The 23,058-nt window shown below is 39.2% G+C and overlaps 2 protein-coding genes across 3 annotated transcripts in view; one reads left to right on the top strand and one right to left on the bottom strand.

The window, feature by feature from the left end:
- NBEA (neurobeachin) overlaps positions 1–23,058 on the top strand; it is an 896,160-nt gene that overhangs the window by 618,525 nt on the left and 254,577 nt on the right. For both annotated transcript variants that reach the window (XM_028135810.2, XM_008158996.3), the window contains exon 41: positions 2,125–2,261. In XM_028135810.2, coding sequence (XP_027991611.2) covers positions 2,125–2,261 — 137 coding nt within the window. The remainder of the gene's footprint in view (positions 1–2,124; positions 2,262–23,058) is intronic.
- On the bottom strand, positions 4,163–5,873 carry MAB21L1 (mab-21 like 1). The gene has a single exon (XM_008158995.3). It carries the CDS (start codon positions 5,871–5,873, stop codon positions 4,794–4,796), a length of 1,080 nt encoding a protein of 359 aa, XP_008157217.1. The 3' UTR covers positions 4,163–4,793.

Raw genomic sequence — 23,058 nt, 5'->3', positions numbered from 1 at the left:
GAAGCCCTTTTATAAACCCCCAGAAAATAGCAATTCAATAGAATAAGATTGGAGTAAAATCAAAAGGTAGTGCAGTGTCCTTTCAGAAACACAGAGAAACATGTAGAGAAAATGTGTTACCTGTTAAGATTACAGAACTGTATTTGAAATTCATAATATATTTTAGTAAACCAGTGTGTATGGTTTTCATAATGTGTTTCATGATATATTTTCAGTTTTTCCAATTTAATTGTTTGGATCTGTTGAATTACTTTTTAAGAGAAAAAAGCAGTCTTCCATTTTTTATGTTTTTGACCATTCTTGGACTCCAATTGCCAGAAAACTCTATTAAACCAGAAATCACTATCCTTCTGTGTTTACAATAAGGATTTTCCTAAGGTTTTATTTAGCAAGACTCAACGATGAATAAGAAGATACTGTTTCTGATGTGAATCACATCACCTACTTTCTCAGCTTGTCCTAAGCAAAGTAAACCTGGGTTTCTCCAGGAGGGAAGTGGAGAGTGGCCTCCAGAGGAGCCCTGGTAGTTGAAGGGTTAAGGGAGCCGGTCGGACCCCTGGCTTTGGGGATTTGGAGCTGGGCTTGGGAGGCAGGGGCGCCTCCGAGCGCCCGCCCCGACCCTCCAATGAACACAAAGGAGGGCCTGGGGAATAGAAACCCAAACCCACTTGTAATCATACAAGAGATTCAGGCGTAATTACTTGAGCAACCTAGATTAAGATTGATGAGTCTTTAAAGTGGCGCTTCAGATCGACCGCTTTGCCCTTTGGAAAGGAAAACCTCCGGAGCCACGGTGGACCCCTGACTCCGCCGGCTCCGAAGCGGAAGCTGCCGGCGAGACCCCAGCGGGCCCCTCGCGGGCTCCAGGCCGGAGGGAGCCGTAAAGTAAAGGAAAGGGTTTGCGGTGGCCGCGGCCGGGCAGCAGGCACGGTCCGGGCGTGGGCTGACGCCGACACCGTTTTCACCGCCGCCCCGTGCAGCGCGCCGGCAGGCGGCCCAGCCCGCCCGGAGCCTCCGGCCGCCGACAGGCCGGCTGTGTGCGGCCGGGCGGGTCCCCGCGAGCTTGTCCCGGGGCGGCCACCCCCGGCCCCCGCCTCCCGCGCGGCCCGCGTGGCCGTGGCCGTGGCCGTGAGGGCCTCACTGTCCACGGGGGACCCTCCGTTTGATCGCCGCTTTGCTGTTACTGTGGCTCCTTTGACTAGAAATGCAAGTGAGGGGGGTGGAGGGGGTGTGATGCGTCCTCGCTACCGAAGATCGGCGTCATTTCTGATCCCCTGTCCGCAGTCCCGCTCGCCAGGCCTCCCCTCGGGGCGGCGAACCGCCGAGCAGCCCCCGCTGCGCCAGTCCGACCTGCGAAGCCCTCCCTCTGCAGCTCTGACTCGGACGGGGGGCTGGCACACTGTCTAAACATCTCTCTGCAGCTTGCTTAATTCCTCCACTTTAAAAAATGGAGAATTAGAACTTTTCGGACGTTTTCCTGAGAATCGTTTTGTTCAAAGGTCTTAACCATTTCATCACCTTTTGGCCGGTTCTCTGTTAGAAAAATCACCGCTGTGTGTTTTTTTTTTTTTTTCCTACATAAGAAATGTATTTAATGTCCGTGTGCGCGCGTGTGTGTGCCTGTGGCACCCCTCGGACGCCGCTGTTAACCCCCTGCAGGATGCACACCCGAGGGCCACGGCCGTCCCTGCGTCCGGCCCGCCTGCCTCACGCCCTCCGCCCAGCGCTGGGAGCCCGGCCGCCCTCTGCGGGGCGTCGCCAGGCCGTCCCTCCGCGGCGCCCGCTGCCTAGGGTGCTCCTAGGGTGCCCCGTGCAGAATGGGCCCGGCCTCGGAGAGTCCGCTCTGCACTTTTCAGTTGATCGCAGCGTCTCACCACCCTGTGGGATTACTAGGAGGAGGCTGCAAACTCACTCACTAAGGGTTCCTTACTCGGGTCTCTGGCCTGTTGGGTTTTTATAAAAAGTGTTTATTTCTAGTGTCGTTGTAAGGTAATTGGGAAAGCTAGGCCGGCCTTACTTATCTCGCAGGAAGGGAACTTGCTCCATCGCACAGGCACCGTCTTTTTGGCGCACCTGGAGCCAGAGTCCCGGCACTTAGCCTGACCGGGTGCCCTTGTCTTTCAGGCCCGGTGGTCCTCAGCACGCCCGCCCAGCTCATCGCGCCCGTGGTGGTGGCCAAGGGGACCCTCTCGATCACCACGACAGAAATCTACTTCGAGGTAGATGAGGATGACCCTGCCTTCAAAAAGATCGACTCCAAAGTGAGTTACAGCGATGAGGCTGCAGGACTGGTGGTGGCTTTGTGGGAGGAAGGGTTTTTCCATTTTGCTGGGTTTTAAATGACAGTGGGGGAGGGGAGCAGATCCCCATCTTTCTCATAGAAAATAAAATGAGTGAAGTAACACATGCTTTTATTTTATGGGATTGAAGACTACATTAACGATTTTAAATTCTGTATTACCAGAGCAGGCACATTTTAACAGTCTGTCTATGAGTGCCTTTGTGTGCATGTGGGCAGACTTGGTAGTTAAGCCAATTGCTCCCAAGTCCCTGTGATACAGAATCTCAGGCTCTCTGCGAAGACTGGGAAGGGTTTTATGAAATTTCTTATTGAAATCACTTTTAATTTCCAAAAATGTAGGTTGCAGTGTGAATTATTATTGATTGAAAGGTTATAAGGAAACTGCAGGGAGAGGGATACATTTAGATATAAATTAATCTCCATTATTACATCCATTTTTTATTTCCTGAAATAAGAATGGGTTTTACATGTGAATTTAAAAGGAAGAGAAACTGATTATCTGGGAAGTTTTTACTTAAAATGTGTATATACTAGCGCTGAGATGTTTAAACTTCGTATTCTTCTCTGGGTATAATGCCAGAAAATACACTTTTGGAGGATTTGACATGCATATTTTGTTTGTTTTTTATGTCTTGTGTAGATTTAAAAACCTGAATATTAGGGCAGCTCTACACCTCTGTACGTTCTTCTGCAATCAATTTTATTGTTATTTTAACTTGTATGTTATGTACAATTTGTAAGCTTTTTTCCTGAGGTTAAGAATTCAAGGACAGAAGTGTCATGCTAGATATTTAAGAATCATTTTACAAACGTCTTCCTTTAAAGTAGTTTTCAGAGACAATTATTCTAAAATAGTCAAAGACAAATGCTCCCATAGATCCAGAACTTTATCCTTTCGATTTAAATTTTATATAGAAATAAAGCATTATAAAATGCTATTTGTAGAATAGCAATTGAAATTCTAAAATTTACCCCCACCTGAATTTACTAATAACCTTAAGGCCATGGGTGATTCGCTCTTCTCAGCACTTGTTGACTATTAAAACACTCTCTGAAGGATTGTTATGGGACTTCTTTCACTTCTAGATCCAAAAGAATTGAATTTTACAAATAAGTGTAAATATAATATATTTGACTTTAAATAATTTAAAGTTTGTCTTTATGCTTTTATTATTAGCTAGCCCTATAAAGTAAAAAGGAATTTTGGATTTCTGATTAATTTACTCAGCTATTTGAACACTGCATAAAATAAGGTCTGACATTAACTGGTCAGAAATTATCTCCATTTTATTAGCTAGCATAGTTTTCACTTACAAATTTCAAACTTTTCATGATTTTGATTAGTTCACGTCTGTGAGTTAGTCTGATTTTTAACTCAGCAGTCTTCCCTGTCGTAACATTTTTTTCCCTATATCATCAAAAATGGTGCAGAAATGCTAACCTAGAAGAGCAAGCTTTCATGGGTAGATTTAAACTGTGTCTGTCATGGAAAGAAATAGTCTTATAAGTAAGTTAGAAAGTGAGAGTATACTGTTATCTTTTGTAGCTCTACAAAAAAACATTGTAATGTTTAAAATATTCAAGTGGGTTCAATTTTCAAAATGAAGTATTACATCTTTTCAAAGAAAAACAATTTAAAGTGACACACAACTTTTATTTTACCTCTTTATTAGCTTCTAATTAAATAAAAACCAGCAACAGAAATTAAAATCTAAATCTCAAAAGTAATTATCCAGTGTATTTCAAGTGCATTTTTCAAATATATAATTCAGATATTCAAGCGTTATTATATACGCTGAATTCAAATTTCTTTGACTATATTTAAATAACATTTCAAGTATATTTATGGAATGTTAGAAATAGAACAAGCAATATATTTGAAACAAAATGTAAACTTTTAAAAGTTCAGACACTTTCAAAGACAGATAAAGTATGGGGAGGAAATCTACCTTTAAATGTTATCTTTGATAGAGGAAAATGTCTGGAAGTATCCAAAATGGCAATTGAACTTCTGTTCACCAAATCACAAAACACAAACATCCACACTTCAAAGACAATGTGAGATCACAATATTTGTTACAAATAGAAATACACATGACACGCTCCTTCAGATGGCATCTCCAGATCATGTTTACTCACAGACAGATGCACCTAACTCACCAGGATTGCCATAATCCTCTGATAGCCAGGCAGAGTTCCCTGTGGTCTTGCGTTACAGCTGGGTTGTTTTCAGGGTGCCATTGTGTACTTTCCAAGAGAATTATGAAATCCTTTGAAAGAAGCCTCTAATACTGGTGGGCTGGGGTTTTCCTTTATCTACTTTCCCCACTGTTTTTCTCCCTCGGAGGGGTGGGCGAGATGATGCCGAAGCATTGCATTATTCCTTTTTAAGGAAGAGATTGTTTGCACTGTCAAATGGTGTATCAGGGATCGCGCAGGAAGTGTACACTTAATTAGGGTTTTGAGGAGAGTCGTCACGCCTCGCTGTTCTCTAAAGTTTTTCCAAACTTTTCGGGTTGGTCAGGATCTCCCTCGCCAGCCGCCACGTCTGCTTGGCCGCGTTCTCCAGCGCGGAGTGGGGCTTGCCCTGGAACAGGTCTAGGTTGGGCAGGAAGTAGTGCGGGCACCGCCGGCACTGCAGACACGAGATGAGCTGCAGCAAAATGCCGTTGAGCCGGTCGCCCAGGCAGGACTCGTCCCAGTCGGCCTCCCGGGGGTGCTTTTCGCACTCGTAGGAGACCAGAGTCTTCATGTGGTAGTTGTTCAGGGGCTGGCCGGGCAGTTCCAGGTGGCGGTCCCGCAAGGTTTTGAGGATGGACAGGCATTTCTTGCGGCAGCCCCCCATCTGCAGCCGGTTCTCCGCCTCCGCGAACTGCAGCACCCAGGCGTCGCTCTCCGCCGAGCTCTGCTTGCCGGCCAGGGAGTGGCACTCCTTGGACAGGAGGTTGAACCCTTCCGCCTTGACCTCCGCCACCCGGTTGGGCCCCGGCCAGGGGATGTGGGGAAGCGGCCAGTGGGCAGCGCTCCGCGGCCAGATCCCGGTGCATTTAAAAGCGGGGGTGATCTGCACCACGTACCGGTCTCGGATTCGCAGTTTCACTTCGCTGGTGTCCGCCACCATCTTGACCACGTCCCTGTAGCTGCATTTGTCCACCGCCTGGGCCACCAGCGTCTGGAACCTGGACCGGATTTTGCGCGCCGAGAGGTAGCCGGAGGCGGTGATGAACTCCACCCAGAGGGACATGCTCCGTTTGCGCCCGTCGCTCAGCTTCAGCACCGCGCAGCCGGGCAGCGAGCCGTCGTCCACGAAGTTGAAAACGCCCATCTGGTTGAGGTAGAGCACCACCTCGAACTCGGTGGGGGAGACGACCTCCAGGCCCTCGTAGCGGTTGTCCATTTCGTTGAGGGAGCTGATGAAGCGGGGCTCCTGCACCTCCACCTCCTTGAGCACGTCGGACACGACTTTGCAGACTTCGCGGATGGTCTTGGCGACGGCAGCCTTCCTGGCCTGGCACTTCTCGTTGTAGTACTTGTTCAGGTGGTACACCAGCTTGGCCTGGGCCGCGATCATGTTGGGGCAGAGCTCCGGGCTGTACACCGGAGTCTCGCAGTAGGCTGTGGGATCCAACGCGGCGGCCCGGCCGGAGCCAACTTCGTGCAGGAACGCCCGGCGCTCGGAGCGGCTCCGCCCGGCCGGCCGCGGTCCCCTCCCGGGGGCTAGGCGCCCAGCGACGCTCAGAAGGAACCGCGGCCCCCTCCCCCCGTCCTCGGCCTCTCTTCCTCTTTTAAAGAATCCTGGTGGGAGGGAGACGCCGGGAGAGGCCCCCTTCTCGGTGATAAAAACAAAGTTGCGCTGATACCCAGCAAAGCTCTCCAGAAGTCAAAATAAACCCTTTCCGTCTTTATTCACCCTTTCCGAGAGTCATTGTGTGTGCAAGACTGTGACTCAGGTGGAGGAAAAGTGTGCTGAGGGTGTCAGGGGCGAGGGCGCGTGTGCATGTGTCAGAGGAGCTGCTGTGGGTTTGTCTCAGCCCAGCGCGCTCGTGTGGGAATTATAAAGGCAGGGCCAGGAGCTGGCGGCCAATCGCCACCGGGCTCGTCACCGGGCCTCCGGGCTGCGGCCCGGCTGATTAATCCCCCTCTGGACGTAGGCTCCGCCACGGAAGGCGGGAGGCTGCTGCGGGCAGAAACCCACCGGCCGCCTAGACGCCTTGGGAAGCCCGGAGGAACCTCTCAGCTTGGGCATTACTTGAAGCATGCTGACATTTTGGAAAAGGCTTGGCAGAGTGGTACTCTGGTGCCGAAAACCCTATTTGCCTTCTTACCGCTGAAAGGCAGATACAGGTGTAGGAATGGCCGTCCACCAATTAGTGAACTCGTTGGGGTTTTCTGAGACAGGAGTCACTGACTGACACTTAGAGGAAGAAGATCATTAATGTCTGATAATCCTGCAGGCCTTTTAAAACACAAGTTGAAAGTTTGCTCTTTCCTGACTATGCAGGTTGGCTTTCTGGATGTTCCTATGTTAGAATGATTTTCAAAAACATTATGCAATGTGTTGGGGCAGAGATCCGGATTGTATTTGTACCTTATTTACAGCCATTGAGAGGCACCCGAAAGTTATTGGTGAGTGTGTTAGATACTGTCTACCCCACTTCAATTAGGGTGTTTAGTACACCCCTCCCTCCTCTTTGTACTGTGGCAGGCCTGTCCAACATCACAAGTGGGACGCTAAGTTTTGTATGCATTGATAGAAATATTTGAAAAATCAGTTACCTCTCTGATGGAGAGATTGTTAACATATGTTCTTAATGAGCTGTATGTGAAATTCAAGAAAGATAATTGAAATGAGACCTACTGGCAGACACCTTTCCTGAAAATTTGCAGGTTTGGGTTTTCTTGCTCGTTTTTACAGATGTATAATTAAGAATATATCTCCTCTCTTAAGTGTCCTTAGTGCTGACCTGACAGTAGACTTCTAATTTTATATGACTCTAAGTGATTTGATTAAGGAAAAATGATTAAGATTTTAAAAGAAAATTAATTTACAGTCATCCAGGATTTTTAATTAAATATCATTTTGGGAAAATTAGAAAGAAATCAACATTTCTAAATTTGGAACCTTGAAACAGAGGAGGAAATGGATTTATATAGAATTTTTTTTTGTGTGTGTGTGTGTGTGTGTGTGGTACCAATTATGTCCTTAATGAACTAGTAAAGGAAAGAAATACTACTTAGGGTAATGCAGTGGTTTTAAAACCTAGGCAGATTTTTAATCGCCAACCTTTAATTTAGATGCCCTCTCTTTCAAATTAATAATATTTCCAGCAAAATCCTCTGATGCCTGGTAACAGTTTTGTGGGCGCTTTCTTTCAGAACAGCTTTTAACAAGGTCTTGTTCAGGGCCCCCAATTTTTACTCAGTCTTTTGATTAGGGGGCGGGGGTGGCGACAGCAGAGCATCACAAAACCACCTATTATTTACTTTCTCGTTATCCAAGAGAGATACATTCTGATTTAACTTGAAATAGTACATTCGATTTGGAGCTTACAGCATTCATCTGCGCTATCCCTCGAGAACCTTCCAGTCCCTTAGGGGCTGGGGTCGGGATCACCGAACGCCCCTCCCCGCGTTGCCGCTTTGCGGGTGAATGCGCTGCTACCTCTTGGCCGTTGGAGGAGGGAGCACCTCTGAGCGGAAGGCCCGGCCGCTAAGGCGCAGCGGTGCGTCAGTCTCCGGGGGAGCCACCTGGGCCCCATGCCGCGCGGGTCCGGGCCGTCCTTTCCCCTCCGCGCTCAATCCCACGGGCTTCATCTCTGCGATTTAAGCCGCTATTTCACAGCCTTCCTCGGTGTGCCGGTTTCTTCACTCCGCGGAAAGCCTCCGTCTGCCCACACAGCCCTCCGCCCCGGGCCCACGTGTGGTTGAAGCCAAACCGGCGCTTGCTGACCGCCGGCCGCGGCCCCTGCGCCCTGCGCGCTGCGCGCTCCCCCGGGGTTCGGGCTAGAGATGCTTGGACGGGGCTCGCCTCTCCATTTCTTGGGCCACCCGCCTGTTCCCCAGTGACCGACACCCGGACGCAGCCCGGCACGTGGCGGCCCGCGGCCGTCCCGGGGCCCGTGGCGGGGCCGTCCATCGGGTCTAACGCGAGGGGCGGGAGGCGGCCGGCGGGCCTGGCTGCAGCCGGGCGCGCAGGTGGCGCATCTTCAGGGCGCGCTGTGAGGCCTAATTGGGTGAAAGCAGCTCAACACTGAAGCACTTCGTGCCAACTAATTGGTGTAACCGGGCCCTTTCCTAACGATTTGCACTTTGAAGAAGAAAAATGGACGTTGAGGAAAGGACTAAGAAACGCGTTAGCCCTCCAGTGTTCCACGAAAGTGAAGTCCTTCCGTTTCAAGGACTCCGGGAGTGTCGGCTGATCTGCCTCCTACCGCACCCCGCTTCGCCCAGGGCACTGCCAGCGATTTCCACCACATCAGCCTCACCCCCGCCCTGTCTCTGGGGGAACTAATACTCCAGTGCGGGTACTGCTGGTGGCTGCATCGCAGTGGTTCTCAGTGAACACGTGAAATGAATTGCTTTCTGTAGCTGAACCTTTCCAAAGAGCTCATCAACCTCTCAGCTATTGAAGGGGACATCAAACTGTTCTGAGGAGTGTGCTTTCTATCCCTTACCTCTTCTTTTTATTGAAATGACCTATGGAGAGGAACTTAAAAGATATGGGAAATTTTTGCTATAATTTAGCCTTTTTAAATCAAGGTTTTGGAGTTAGATTTGTTTTATGGGAGTAACTTAACTATTGTATAGTAAAAAAATTTTTTTAAATATCATTTGTCCCATTGAACTACTTACTTCAAATGATTACTTAATACATGGAAATAGCTTAAAATCAATTTATTTACTTATATGAAAACTTTATAAAACAACTCGAATGACACCAGTCTTATATGTTTTTACTATGAATATAATTTTAGTACTAGAATAAAAGCTTGTGTGTGTCCCATGCTTTAGGATATGTGTTAATTGTTTTCACTGATATGCTATGCAGGCATGTTTGACATGAGCTAATAATAGAATGATAATTGAAGAAAACTGACCTAATTGAAGGGGGGAGGGAGGAATCAAGAACCTCATGACTTAATGAAAATTTGAGATGCTTACATTTGAATGGTATTTGAAATTTTAAGGATTAACCAATTCGATTTTTTTTCTTTTTTCATTTCGTTTACCTAGTTTACCAGGCAGCCTTGATTTAAGATACCACTTAGGAAAAAAAGTCCAAAGAAGTCACAAGCTTACCATTATCATAAAGTTTGGTACTTATTAATGAATATAAAACAAATACTGTGATTTTTAACAATTCAAAGCATTCAAAATAACAATGGCAAAATATTTTTCTGTAAGTGCTATTTCCTAGGTAACTTACCCCCATTTTGTTATATTATATTATGGGATAAACAAAGTAATGTAAAAATAGTCACCTTATTAGGTTTAAAGAAAAAGTTATTATGTTGAGAAATGTAGAACTGCAAGGTTTGTCTTTTTAAAAAAAATCTAATTTAAATTTTAATTACATGTTCATAAATTTAAGCACTTGTGACCTTTCATTTAGAAAAATTTATATGTTAGTGGGTGTGCACACACATGTTAAATGTTCACAAATACATTGTTTTGTGTTTTTTCATTATCTGCTGGTTGCTATTCTGGTCCCAAATATTCATGAATTTAAAGCTTTATTTTTTAATATGTGCTTATTACACTGGGGAGATAAAAAGAATATGAAGTTGAGTTTATTGAATTATTTATCCCTATTGCTGGAGTGGCTTTGAAGGCTCATTGTAAGCATTTGATTTCTGCCCCCCTCTTCTTTCTTTCTTTTTTTTTTTTTAATGTACCCAGGCTACTTCATCTGTTTTATTCTGCCAGACACAATATATTTCCTTTTTTTTTTTTTACACTAGAGAAATTAAAGACAGATATTTGTACAGGGTTTTCTTTATGTGTCACATTAAATAAAGTAAAATAGAGGGAGTTTTTCTGGTAATCTAATTTGATGGCATCCATACCTTATTTCCTAGTGTGACTCCTGGTATAATAACATTTGAAACAAAGTAACTTGAGAGCTTCAAAAGTTTCAGTGATTTATTGAAATAGTGATTTTATATTTTAGTATCAGGCTTATGACAAAGTAAAGCAAAGAATTGAGGTCACTGTACAATTTAGACCCTATTTTATTTCTTCAACCAGAGCATCCTGATAATTATGGTTAATTTTTTCAAAAGTAGTTCCTTAATTCTTCACTTGAATGATCAAGGCTATTCCCTCAGTTTTCCTCGTCCTTATAGCACACAAGCAGATAGGTCTGTAGCGGGGAGTACTTCTGTTCCCCTCAGTGCTGCTTAGTGAACCTGTTCTTGGTGCTTATAAATGTCGACAAGAAAATGACTTGGAGATTAAAACTGAAAGTTGGAAGTGTACTTACTTCTGTCACCACACTTACATTTGAAGATTTGAGCCGATGCTGGATAACTGTCCAAATCTTTCCTTTGGATAGGAAACTAAATGTAAAGCCTGGGTTATTTAGATAATTGTCTCAGTTTCTTAACTTCATTTGCATTAATATGTACTAATTACACTGGGGAGATAAAAAGAATATGAAGTTGAGTTTATTGGATTATGTATCCCAACACAGAGGTACAGGATATTTTAAGTTGCATCTGTAAACTGAAAAACTTGGGGCTGAGAGTTATCAATGAAAATATTTTCTTATTGCTCAAAATAAATGTGATCTAACCCTTCCCAAACATATGAGGATATTGGGGCTAGTCATTCATTGATTATTATGGAGCAAGTGTTGTTTCCAATATTCTAGTTCCTCATAAAGCTTTTAAAGGTCACTGTTATCTTTACAAACTCTAAAATTAAATTCATATTGTTAGATTTCAGTTTATAATTTTTATTTGGATATTCTAAACATATTCTAACAGGATAATTGGGCTCCTGTTATTCTTTCCTATATGAAAATTATGCATTCCATAATCTATAACTAACATACTAGTAGATTTACCTGTAAGCCTGCCTCCTTGGTACTTTAGTACCGAGGAGTTTTATTGCACATAGAGAAAACAATGGAAGCAGATGTAATTAGGTCTTGCTAATCTGTACATTTGTAGTGGGTCATCCAGGAGCTCTCATCACTGTACTGTACTATATGTGATTAAGTCACTGAAAATATTCAGCATGACCTTGAGGCTAACATATGGTATGTAGATAATCAACTTCCAGTGATTGCATGTCTTAAACAACCTTTGCTATTTCTAATTTATAGTTTTGCAGCTTATTTTTTAATTGAACAAAGCAATTCCTCTAAACTAGGATTTACTTTTTTAATGATCAGTAACTGTAGTGATAATAAAAAGATTACTTTAAATAAAAACTATTACCTTTTATCATGTATATTATATGCAATAAAATACTATAAGTGATTTACAGAAAAAAGGAAATTCATTTATAAATAGAAACTTTCTTTATAGATTTACATGTAAATGTAGAGATTACAACATTATCTGAGAGTAGATCGCCTAAATAATATTTCATTTCCACTTATGATTATTTTCACTATTATAATAATTTATAATAATGTGTACTATTTCTTAAAAACACAATTTTCCATATAATGATTAGTCAAAAATATCATTACAAATTCTAAGTAGATAATACTTTTAAATCTACATATGTTTATTGATTTTATCTAAACATCTAGATCTAATCAAAGCATAAAGAGCATAGGGTCTGTAAGACAATATTTCTAATAAAAAGTTATGAACCCATTGAAATGAAAAGCATAAAGTAATTTTATTTTTATGTCAAATCTTTTATTATTTTAAGTACATTTCATGAATGTATGATTTGCATACAACAATATTTAATCTTATGATTTTTTTCCATATGAATGCGCCATTTTATGAATTCTGACAAATTTATACAACCATATAGCATTAGTCTGGCACAGATATAGAACATTTCTATTACCATAGGAAAAGTTTCCTCATGCCCTATTTTATTTTTAATTTGTAAATTTTATGATTCATTTATAAATGTCTGGGTGTCTTAATATTTTATCAAAAAATCTTTAGACTGTAAAAACCTTTATTTATTCCCCTAAAATTTATTATTTAATCATGCTTCTAATTTAAGACCAGTTTTAATGAGAGAGCAGCACTGAAGTAGAGGCAGAATACAAAATAATATTCCAGATATACAAACAACAGGTTTACAATTTTTGTTTTACTTAACATTTGTTTAATTTTAATATATGCGACATTAATGCTTGGTAAAAGATTCTTTTTTTCAAAGGAACTGCCAATATTTGTTATGCTAGCATGAATGTATGTATGTATTAGACTTGTGAATATAGTTTACAGTTTGCATGTCAAGATATGTATTAAGAAATGGGTTTTCATATAAATGAGCAACATTGAGACATTTGTAATGATACTAGCGTTATGTCATTAGAGAAATAAATCTTATCTCAACATTTAAATTACATTTTACTTTACATTTTCAGTAAATTAATCCTTTCTTTGAGAGTTGGGAAACAAGGCCAAGAAGTTTATTAGAGCTAATATTAATTAATATACATACATTCTTGGAACATATGTTACTAATCCTAATTTTGTATGAATATATGTCATTTAAATTTAGATGTTTATAAATACACCAAAGAATTCTTAAATTTTAGGAGCGTAAACATTTTTATTGATAATAATGCTTTTTTAAGTATTTTGCCTTTTTACAACTTTGAATAGTACAATAAGTCTCTATTTCTTCCCTCAAGATATATAATTACTTAAATGCTTTCTGTATTATATCTTTATTTGGCAATTACAATAGAAAATGTAATGCAATGCATGCTTACGGGCCTACTAAGAAAGAAGTTATTGCTTTCTTAATAATCTTAAAGTATTTTTAGGAAGTATATTCTTTTTATGGTTTGCAAAATAGCCTGTGCATGCAAATTGTATGTACACACACTCACACACCCACACACACACAGCCCCAGTGTTTCAGACAGTAAAAGATTGAATTGGCCTCTATACATTTTTATGTTAACTTGTTAAAAGGAAACAGCTACTAAATATAGGGTTCTTTTCACCACCAGGATGTAATATCACATCTGCAAGATTGTTTCATAATAACCATACAGTTCTCAATAATACCTTAAGAGATTGCAGCTAAATGGATTTTAAAATAATAACAACTGGAAATGTCTACCGTATTTATCCAGTCATGTACACTGTGACAGTTTTGAATGTCATGAACTTTTAATTGTGAAGTTGAGAAGTTTAAAAATTGCTAGCTATTCTGTTCATAGAAACAAAATTATATCGCTCCATCATCACATACACAATGTTCATGCGTATATAAAAACACCTACACGTACTTAAAATTGTTCTCTACTTTTTTGCAACAGACCCAGGTTAAATTTTTTGCAACCCAAACCTGTATTTTATAAGCAAATTGCGTAACTCACTAGGATGAAAAAGTGAGGTTTGGGGGGCTTTATTGTTTTTGCTTCTTTTCTAGCAAATTCAGTTCTTCATTTGTTTTGCTCTCCACGCTGCATTAGCACAGTTTTCCCCTGTGTGCATCTGCCAGTGTACAATTTAGCCACGGGCATCTGTAGACCTTGTGGTGATCAGTATTGCAAGCAAAAGCCATATGTGTTTAAATTTTTAAAAAATCTCTTTATTTCATTTGCTGTTTTAACTGGATGGATAACTTTTGTGCCTCAAGACAGAAGAAGAAAAAATACAGAAATAATTAATTGCCTCTATTCTTGAGGCAGCTTCATTTCCCCCTCCAATATGGAATGCTTGTCAGCTTTCCTGATAAATGACTGCATGTATTTGCATAGATTTTACATTAACACAAAAATTAGTTTTATTTGTGGAAAACTAGTTTACATAATAATATAAGACCTAGTGTTATTGATTATGTTTCCAAGCATTGATGATTTTGTAAAGGGATTGTAGGTTCTTATTTTTTAAAGACCTGATCGATCCATTTCTTAATTTAAACTTTCTTTGCTTTAGATAGTTTTGCATTAATAAGATAAAAATATTTATAAAATGTTAAAGTTTTAAAAATTATTTTCTGGATATGTTAACCACAGCTATTTCAGATCCACAGTTAGTAGCACTCATGTGGTTAAAAGATTCTGATTTTAAACTTTGGCATGGACTATTTTAAAATATTTACCATCAATTATATACACCTCAAATAGTTGGAGTATTGCATCTATGTGAATGATTTACATTTCATATTCATGCTATCAAAAGGACAGATACGTCATTGCATATGCTTATTCCTGATGCATTGTTTACAACCAAATCTAAAATATATCTGAGAACTATGCTCTCCATCGTCAGTCTGTTTTCTTGAATATACTTAATCCAATCTTGAAGAAAATCACTCTGCTTGAGCTACTTGGGTGCTGAAAACAATCCTCCCTCTCTAAGTGGCAGGCGGTAGATGTTTATTCATGTAATCTGGCATCTTGTTGTCTAGAAGCAATCTGCTAATTATATGTGCTATCACTGTATTATCCATGTTATGGAAAATCCAAATATGTTCACTGCTGTTACTTACATCCCAAATATTTTCATAAAATATACTTGATCCTCAGGAAACATACTGTACTTGATGGCATCTTAAACCAAAGTGTCTCTGCCACTTCTTGATTCTGGGACACCCTGGGTGCCAGCTGTCACCGCTCAGCTAATGATGACAAATACCCTCTCTATGCAGATTGCAGAGCTCACAGGCTGCTGTGCACGACAACCAGATTACCTTTTTTTCAGATAGTAACTTAACCTTTTAAACTCATGTAGAATCAAGTGATAAGCTCTGATAGTTTCAATTTCTGTATCTTTCAAAACTAAAATCAGAACTATATCAAATTATACTGACTCACTTTTTCTAATTTTTTAATATAGGCCCCACCTGTTCCAAATAAATGGTTCTATATATTATTTTTTTAAGACTCTGGGTTATTCCAATGTAATTGTTGTTAAATCAGAATTATATCAAATAACACTGACTCACTTTTTCTAATTTTTGAATTTTTGTATAGCCAACAATGCATTACCCTTGAGTGCTATAATATTCTTAAATTAGAAACTCTAGGTAAGATATACTTCACAAACACACTAGAATATGCATTTGAACTCTGACTATAACTTAGGTAGTGTGGATTATTGAGGAAATTGTCTAGATGGTTTAGGCCAGAAAACAGGCTGGTGAAAATACTTGAAGGAAAATGTGTCCTTTCCTTTTCTTCCCCTGAACCTGAGAACCCTGTGCTCTTGCTGTGTGATTGCCCCTTCTGTTCCAAAGAAATGGTTCTAGATGTTATTCCTTTAAGACTCTGGACTATTCCAAAATAACTTAGAGAACAACTGTTGCTAATGATTATTTTTTCTATTTTCAAAAGAGCTTTTATTTTAAGTTGTTACATTTTTCTATATAAATTTGTTTTTGTGTTATGATACATAAACCTGCATGGACTGTTCAAAATAAAAATGAACACCATTAATGAATGAACATCGTTAACCATAATGTAATGCAGAGGGGGTATAAATTGCATATTAAATGAGGTAATAGTTTACAATTGCAACATTCATCTTCATTTATAGAATACTTTTATATGCATCAGCGCATTTGATACTTAAAGTAATATTTTGAGTTGAGAGAAATGGGTGATAAAGAATGAGCATAACTCAATGAGTATTTAATCTCTTTTAATCATCACAACAAATACTCATTCCCATGTACAAATAAAGAGACTGGGGTTTAAAAAGGTTAATTGTCTTAACAAGGGACATACTAGTAATTCCAGAAATAGGTCTGTCTGACTTCAGTTGCTCTTAACACTACAATATCTAGAACACATATTACGGAGGTATGTATGTACATGTATGTATGCATGAATGCATGCATGTATGTCCTGTCTGTACCCAGAAATAATTTTTAGCGACTGCGATATAAGTATTATTCTGAAAAGAAACTATAGACTTACATTTACTTAAGAATATGATTGTTTGATGAGTTATAAAGATTAAGTTCTTTATAGGAGGCTTTTAATTAAGTAAATATTGAGATCCTTTTTATACTATGAGTTTTATTTTATGATAATGTATTGATCTATCACATGAGGAGAAACTAGGAAATATACATACCATTAATGAATATCAAATTGGACTAATTCACCTAAAGAACCACTTCATTGCAAAACTTAAGATTATTGGGATGTACCTTTATAAAATGATGAAGAGAAATAATTACTTCAGCTATCACTTGAGTAAATTATCTTTGTACTTTTCTTTTATGCTATTTTATACTACATTTTCTTTTATACTATTTTCTTTTATACATATAGCTCTACTCTCTGACCTTTCAGTTGAAGACACATGAAAACTCCCTTTTATCATGAATTTAAATAGAATCATTTAATGTCAGCTGTTTTTATTCCTTGCTAATTTTTTCTTTGATATGGATACTATACAAGGATTTTTTTCAATGATACATCTGATTTTTCTATTTCATGAATTTTAATTATAGAATTCTACCTATAATTACCAATCAGTACTAATGCTTAATAATTTTTAAATATTACATTGCATATAATTATATAGAATTTAAGTGAATACTTAAATAAAAATATCATGCAATTAATGCTGGGAGGAAGAAACTAATTCTGCCTCAGAATTTAGACATTTTATATCAGGGCAGGAGGAAAATATAATGCAACCCTGCTCATTAACTGTCTGAATCTTCTCTACAGCACTAGTAAGGAATGGTCATCTAATCTCTTTTACCTCCATTGATGAAAAATTCACTATCTACTCAGATAGCTACTTGCACTTACATACAGTTCTAATTATTAGAAAGCTCATCCTGATATTGAAGCAAAATCTTTTTCCTTGAAAGTTTCCCCTTTTAGTGCCTCCTATTCTTGTCTTGTACTATATATATATATATATATATATATATATATATATATATATATATAATTGATTTTTTACAGAGAGGAAGAGAGAGGGATAGAGAGTTAGAAACATCGATGAGAGAGAAACATCGATCAGCTGCCTCCTGCACACCCCCTACTGGGGATGTGCCCGCAACCAAGGTACATGCCCTTGACCTTTCAGTCCGCAGGCCGACGCTCTATCCACTGAGCCAAACCGGTTTCGGCTGTACTATCCTTTTAACAGAAAAAAAATTTCTTTAAATTCAGTATTTAAGATATCAAATTGCATATGCTTTGAGCTTCCAGCTATGACACCTATAGCATATTCTAAGTCACCTTCAGCATTCAGGACCCATTCTCGTACATCATTTTCTTTAAGTGTGGTGCCTAGAATTCATTACTCCCAGAATGAATTTGGGACTATAGAGTGGAGAGGCCTCTATTAAGTGAAACATGGTCATATTAGCTTTGGGGGGTAGCTTTATAACCCTGTTGGGAAATGCTAGGCTATGTGTACATAAACAACAAGTATCTTATTTGTTTAAAAATATGTTACTGGGGTCCTACGTACCTGACTTTTACCCAACTCATTTATGTTGCTATTTTTAACTATTTTTATATGATTTGATTTATAATAGCTAGTTAGGTATTATTATTTTGAATATGGATTAATAAGCATGATAGTTTCATTTTAAACATTTTCATAGGCTACATATAGAACACCCATAGCAAAACTGAATTTAACTATAATATATTTACTGTTTTGTCTCAGCCTAGGTATTTAAAGAGACTGAGCTACTTAATAAGGTATCTGGATAGATTAAATTCACTAAATATTCCTCAGCCTTTGTATAGTCCTTGCTGTACACTTTAAATACTAGTTTTTTAATGACTTTATCAAATTATATAACTAACAATCTCCATAATGAAGAATATACTTTTTGTGATTTGACATTTGTGAATTTTGCTTTGACAACTATTTTTACCTAAAATGGAACCTACCAGTTCCCCTTGTGCTAAAAACAACGCACAGAAAAACTAATAAAATGAATACATGTTAATGTAAATAAGTGTGTATTATTGGAATAATTTCATATTGACTCATGAATAGTTCTACTTTTGATTTAACATTAATTTCTAAATAATTTAGCATGAGTGGAGGTAAATGCTTTTTAAAAGTGATGCATTTAATAAAGTTGAAGTCAATGTAAAAACTTTTTATGAAGCTAAAATTGTCTCACAAATCAGAACCCATTCTGCTCTATTATTTTCTTCAAAAGCAGTGCCTAGAACTGAATATACTGTAACTCAGAGTGAATGTAAAGAAGACTCCATTAAGTAATGAATACACTGTTGGAAGAACATATTCAGAAGAGTAAGTAGTAAAAGGTGACCAATATTAAGTAATTGATAAAGTACAAAGTGCATTTATTTTATTTCACCATGAATTGTGAAAAAGAAAACATATCTCATAACTTCTTGTGTTATTTATTTTAAAGCCTTAAATTTCGCTAAGTTTAGGCCTTCTTTTTTATTTGCCAACTTCTTTTCCTAAATAAGGAGATGCCATTAATACTGTATTTACTATTGCTGTGACATCTAGGTAATAAAACTCAAAGACAGCCTGCCTCAGATTTGGCTTTCTTGCAGTTTGTGCCTTGAATGGAGAATAAGGAAGGCCAGTGCTTTTACAAAAGAAGCATCCTCTAGCCGAGCTGTTCCATCTGTTTCATCTGGTGGCTTATGCAATAAGAGGTGTTATCACATGAATCTGAATGCACCCGCCGTTGTTTTATGAACTCTTTCTGTGCACTGAGCAGTTTATAAGTTGCCTACTCTATTGTATGTCAGTCCCAGCTGACCCAAGTACATTCTGCTGAGCATATTTGGGGGGATAATTAGATCTAATGAAGCCTGGAACACAGCTAATTCTCTAAGTGATTTATTTGTATCATCTTGTCTGATTCCTAAGAATTCTCCAAATAATAATCCATGACACTTATTTTTTTCCTAGCACTGTGTTGATACAGTTACTCTATTTTCATGTTTGTTTGATGGGCATTAAAAATAAATTAGGTATTTGAAATGATGCAAAGCATATTTCAAAGAAAAAATATATATTATGCGTTAGCATCCTTGGTTGAGGAGAATGCCAGTTCTTTGCCGTCTTTTGTTTTTGTTACTATTTCAAAATGTTTGTGGCACTTGAATTAATAATGGGATTAGAAAGCCTCATGTGATAATAGCCTCTTTTAAAAACTGTAATAGTAAGAATAAAACCTATAAGCAAAATACTTGAAAATTATTAATGGAAGATCCCTATTTCTGAATTAGTTTCCCAAGGAAATCAGTTGTTTTGTTTGTTTGTTTACATCCTATGAATAGCCTTAATGTTTTAAAGCTGTTCATATGGCTTCACTGCACCAGCAATGCTGACAATGACATTTCTCTACATGCCCTCACCACGTAGTCAGTGGTTCAGTGGCCTGTAACACTTTAAATCCCATCCACTCGCTCTCCTTTCCTGTTATAACTGTTTCGGTGAGTGGCACTTTTGTTGTGCAGGTTAAAATCTGGTAGCTTAACTGCAGGCATACTAGAATGAGGACAGGCATAGTTGCCAACAAAAGAAGGCTATAACTCTACTGAAGCCTTACACTCAGTAAATAAGATACTCTCTTCAGGGAGGTGTTTTTGTAATCTATGTCCTATTCAGTCTCCTGTTGTCTAGAAGCTATAGCAGACTTCATTAAGAATTGTGACTTTTACCTGTTTGATATCAATATTTAATATTCATCATACTCTACAACACAGATAACAAATACCTTAAGGACACGTACCACTTTATTAGATGCACTGAAATACCTAAAATAGTGTAGATCATCAACTTCACCTCCTAAGCACTGACCCGGGAACTAGCTGGAGAGTCTTGATGATCATTACAAGACATTTAATGCTGCCTCTGATAAATTCTAGTCTTAAATTATGTCCTGACCTAATGTATTACTCTTCCTCTTATTTTACCTTCTGCATGAAAGTCAACTAAACACTCAAATATCAGGTCTTTGAACCTTGAAGAAAAAAGTTGCAGATCATTGTTATAGCTTGGCTTCAAGAACATTTATTTTTATTTTTACATTTTCAAAAGTGACAAAGAATGAACTGATAAAATTAGTATTTAATTTTTATTATATCCTAGGTACTGTGCCAGGTGATTGATCTGTATTATTGCACCTTCATTCCTTCAACAACACCATGAAGTAGATACTACCACACTACTATCATTTCGTCGTTAAGATACTGAAACATAGAGAAGTCAAGTATCTGCTCCAAGTTCACAAAGCCAGGAGTTTGCAGTTAATACTTTTCAGCCAGCCCTTCTGCATCCAGATGCTAAGGCCCACTTTCTTAATCATAACACTGAACTTATTTTAAGTTTGTTTTCTCACCTGTAAACTAGAGATAATAATATCTACATCATAGGATTATTGCATGCATTAAATAGTTTAATAGACATTAAAAGCTTACATTTTTTTTTTTTTTTTTACCCAAGTCCATACAGTAGCTGTAGAGCTAGGATTCAAGTTCAGTTTTTTCTGTCTTTAGGCTCCTTAGCTTATCTAGCATAGTGCTTAGGTAAATATTAGTTGAATGAATAATTACATGAGTATCATTGTCCCTGTACTTCCCAATGGAAGACTTTTTAGTTTTGCTGGTTGTTTCAATAGCACAGACCAGATACTCAGTGGTGAGTGAAAGAATGATTATTCATTCTATACTTTACAATAAAGTACATTAATGAATCCCAAATTTATTTCTCCAGGCAAGACCTTTTCTCTCAACTTCAAACTCATTTATTCAGCTGTCTTCTCCACATCGTCTCACACATGTAGGATGCATAGCAAACACAACACATGCAAACTGAGCCCCTGTTCTTCACCCAGCCCGGCTGATCCTCCTGCCGTCACTGTGCCTCAGTAAATGGCAACTTCTTTCCAGTTGCTTAGGCCAAACTTGGCTGCCGGCCTAGATTCCTCTTTTGCTTTCATACTTCACAACCAGTTCATCTGCAAATCCACCAGGACCTGACCACCTTTTACCAACTTTAGCTTCAGTCTTGGTCAAGTCACCATCATCTCTTATATGTATTATTAGTTATCTGAGAGATGTCCTGGCTTCCTTCTTTATCCCATGATTGCTGTACCGTTATACTCTTTTCTCAATATAGCAAGCAGACAGATTTGTTAAAAATAAAAAGTAGATCATGCCACCCTTAAGTTCAGAATTCCCAAATGGCTTCCCATCTCAGAGTAAAAGTCTACATTTTTAAAATGGCTTATCAGTGCTCTGGCCAGTGTGGCTCAGTTGGTTAAAGTGTTATCCCATGCACCAAAGGGTCTCAGGTTTGCATACAGGAGGCAATCAATTGGTGTTTCTCTCTTGCTCTCCCCCATTCCCTTCCCCTCTCTAAAAATAATAATAATAATAATGAATAAATAAATACAACTGCCTTAGCAGTGTGGCTCAGCTGGTTGAAGTGTCATCCCGTGTACCAAGGGGTGGCGGGTTGGATACCTGATCAGGGGACAGGCCCGAGTTTGGGGCTCGATCCCTAGCAGGTGGCATGCAGGAAGCAGCCAATTGGTGTTTCCCTCTCTCTCCCTTTCCCTTCTCTTCTCTCTAAAAAAAAGAAAAAACAACAACAACAAAACCAAACCCATATCCTCAAGGGTTAAAATGATTTTTAGCTCTATAACAATACCTTTCCACCCTATTTCCCCCATACCCTCCTGACATCACCTACTACTGTCACTATTACTTTGTATTCACTGAGCAGATTGTCACCCACTCCCATTAGGGTCTATGCAATTGCTGATTCCTCTGTGTGGAAGTCTCGGCTCCCAGTATCTGCATGTTTTCCCTCACACTCTTCAGTACATGCCCTGGCTGGTGTGGCTCAGTTGGTTGGACGTTGTCACCTGTATTGAAGGATTGCTAGTTTGATTCCTAGTCAGGGCATATGCTTGGCTTGCAGGCTTGATCTTCTGTAGCAGGTGTGCAGAAGTCAGCAGATCAATGCTCCACTCTCCCATCGATGTCTCTCTCTCTCCTCTCCCTCCCTCTCTCTTCCTTTCTCTCTTAAAAAAATCAATAAAAAATATTTTTAAATAGAGTATATCCCACCAACGCTCTCTGTCCCCTTCTTTGCCTACATTTTTCCCTACAACTTATCACTATCTGACATGTTTTTTACTTATTTATCATGATTATTAATGTCTCTCTCCCCTTATTTCAATGTAAGCTCTTGGTTAAGGCAAAGATTTTGTCTCTTCATTGCTGCATACCCGGAATCTAAAACAGTACCTGCCTTATAATAGTGCTCAATAAATATCTGTTTAAATGAAGGAAGGAAGAAAGGAAAAGATGAAGAGAGGGAAAATGATAGGAAAGCAGGAACTAAGAAAGGACATAATCAGTTTATTCTGTTTAATATTATCTATAATAATAAAAGCGTAATGTGCTAATTAGATTGGACAGCAGAATGACCTTCTGGATGTCCTTTCGGATTAAACCTCAGCTGTGAGAGCCGAGCCCCTTGCATGAATCTCATGCATCGGGCCTCTAGTGTTTGTCATAAGGCTTGAAACAGCACTTAAAGATTATTTTAACCTCTTAATTAACAAATCATCATGGCCTCTTGACATTGTTGACCTTCTTCCTTTTG

Source organism: Eptesicus fuscus, chromosome 8, assembly GCF_027574615.1.
Source record: "Eptesicus fuscus isolate TK198812 chromosome 8, DD_ASM_mEF_20220401, whole genome shotgun sequence".
In the NCBI taxonomy this organism is placed as follows: Eukaryota; Metazoa; Chordata; class Mammalia; order Chiroptera; family Vespertilionidae; genus Eptesicus; species Eptesicus fuscus.
This window is presented reverse-complemented; position numbering and strand designations above follow the sequence as displayed.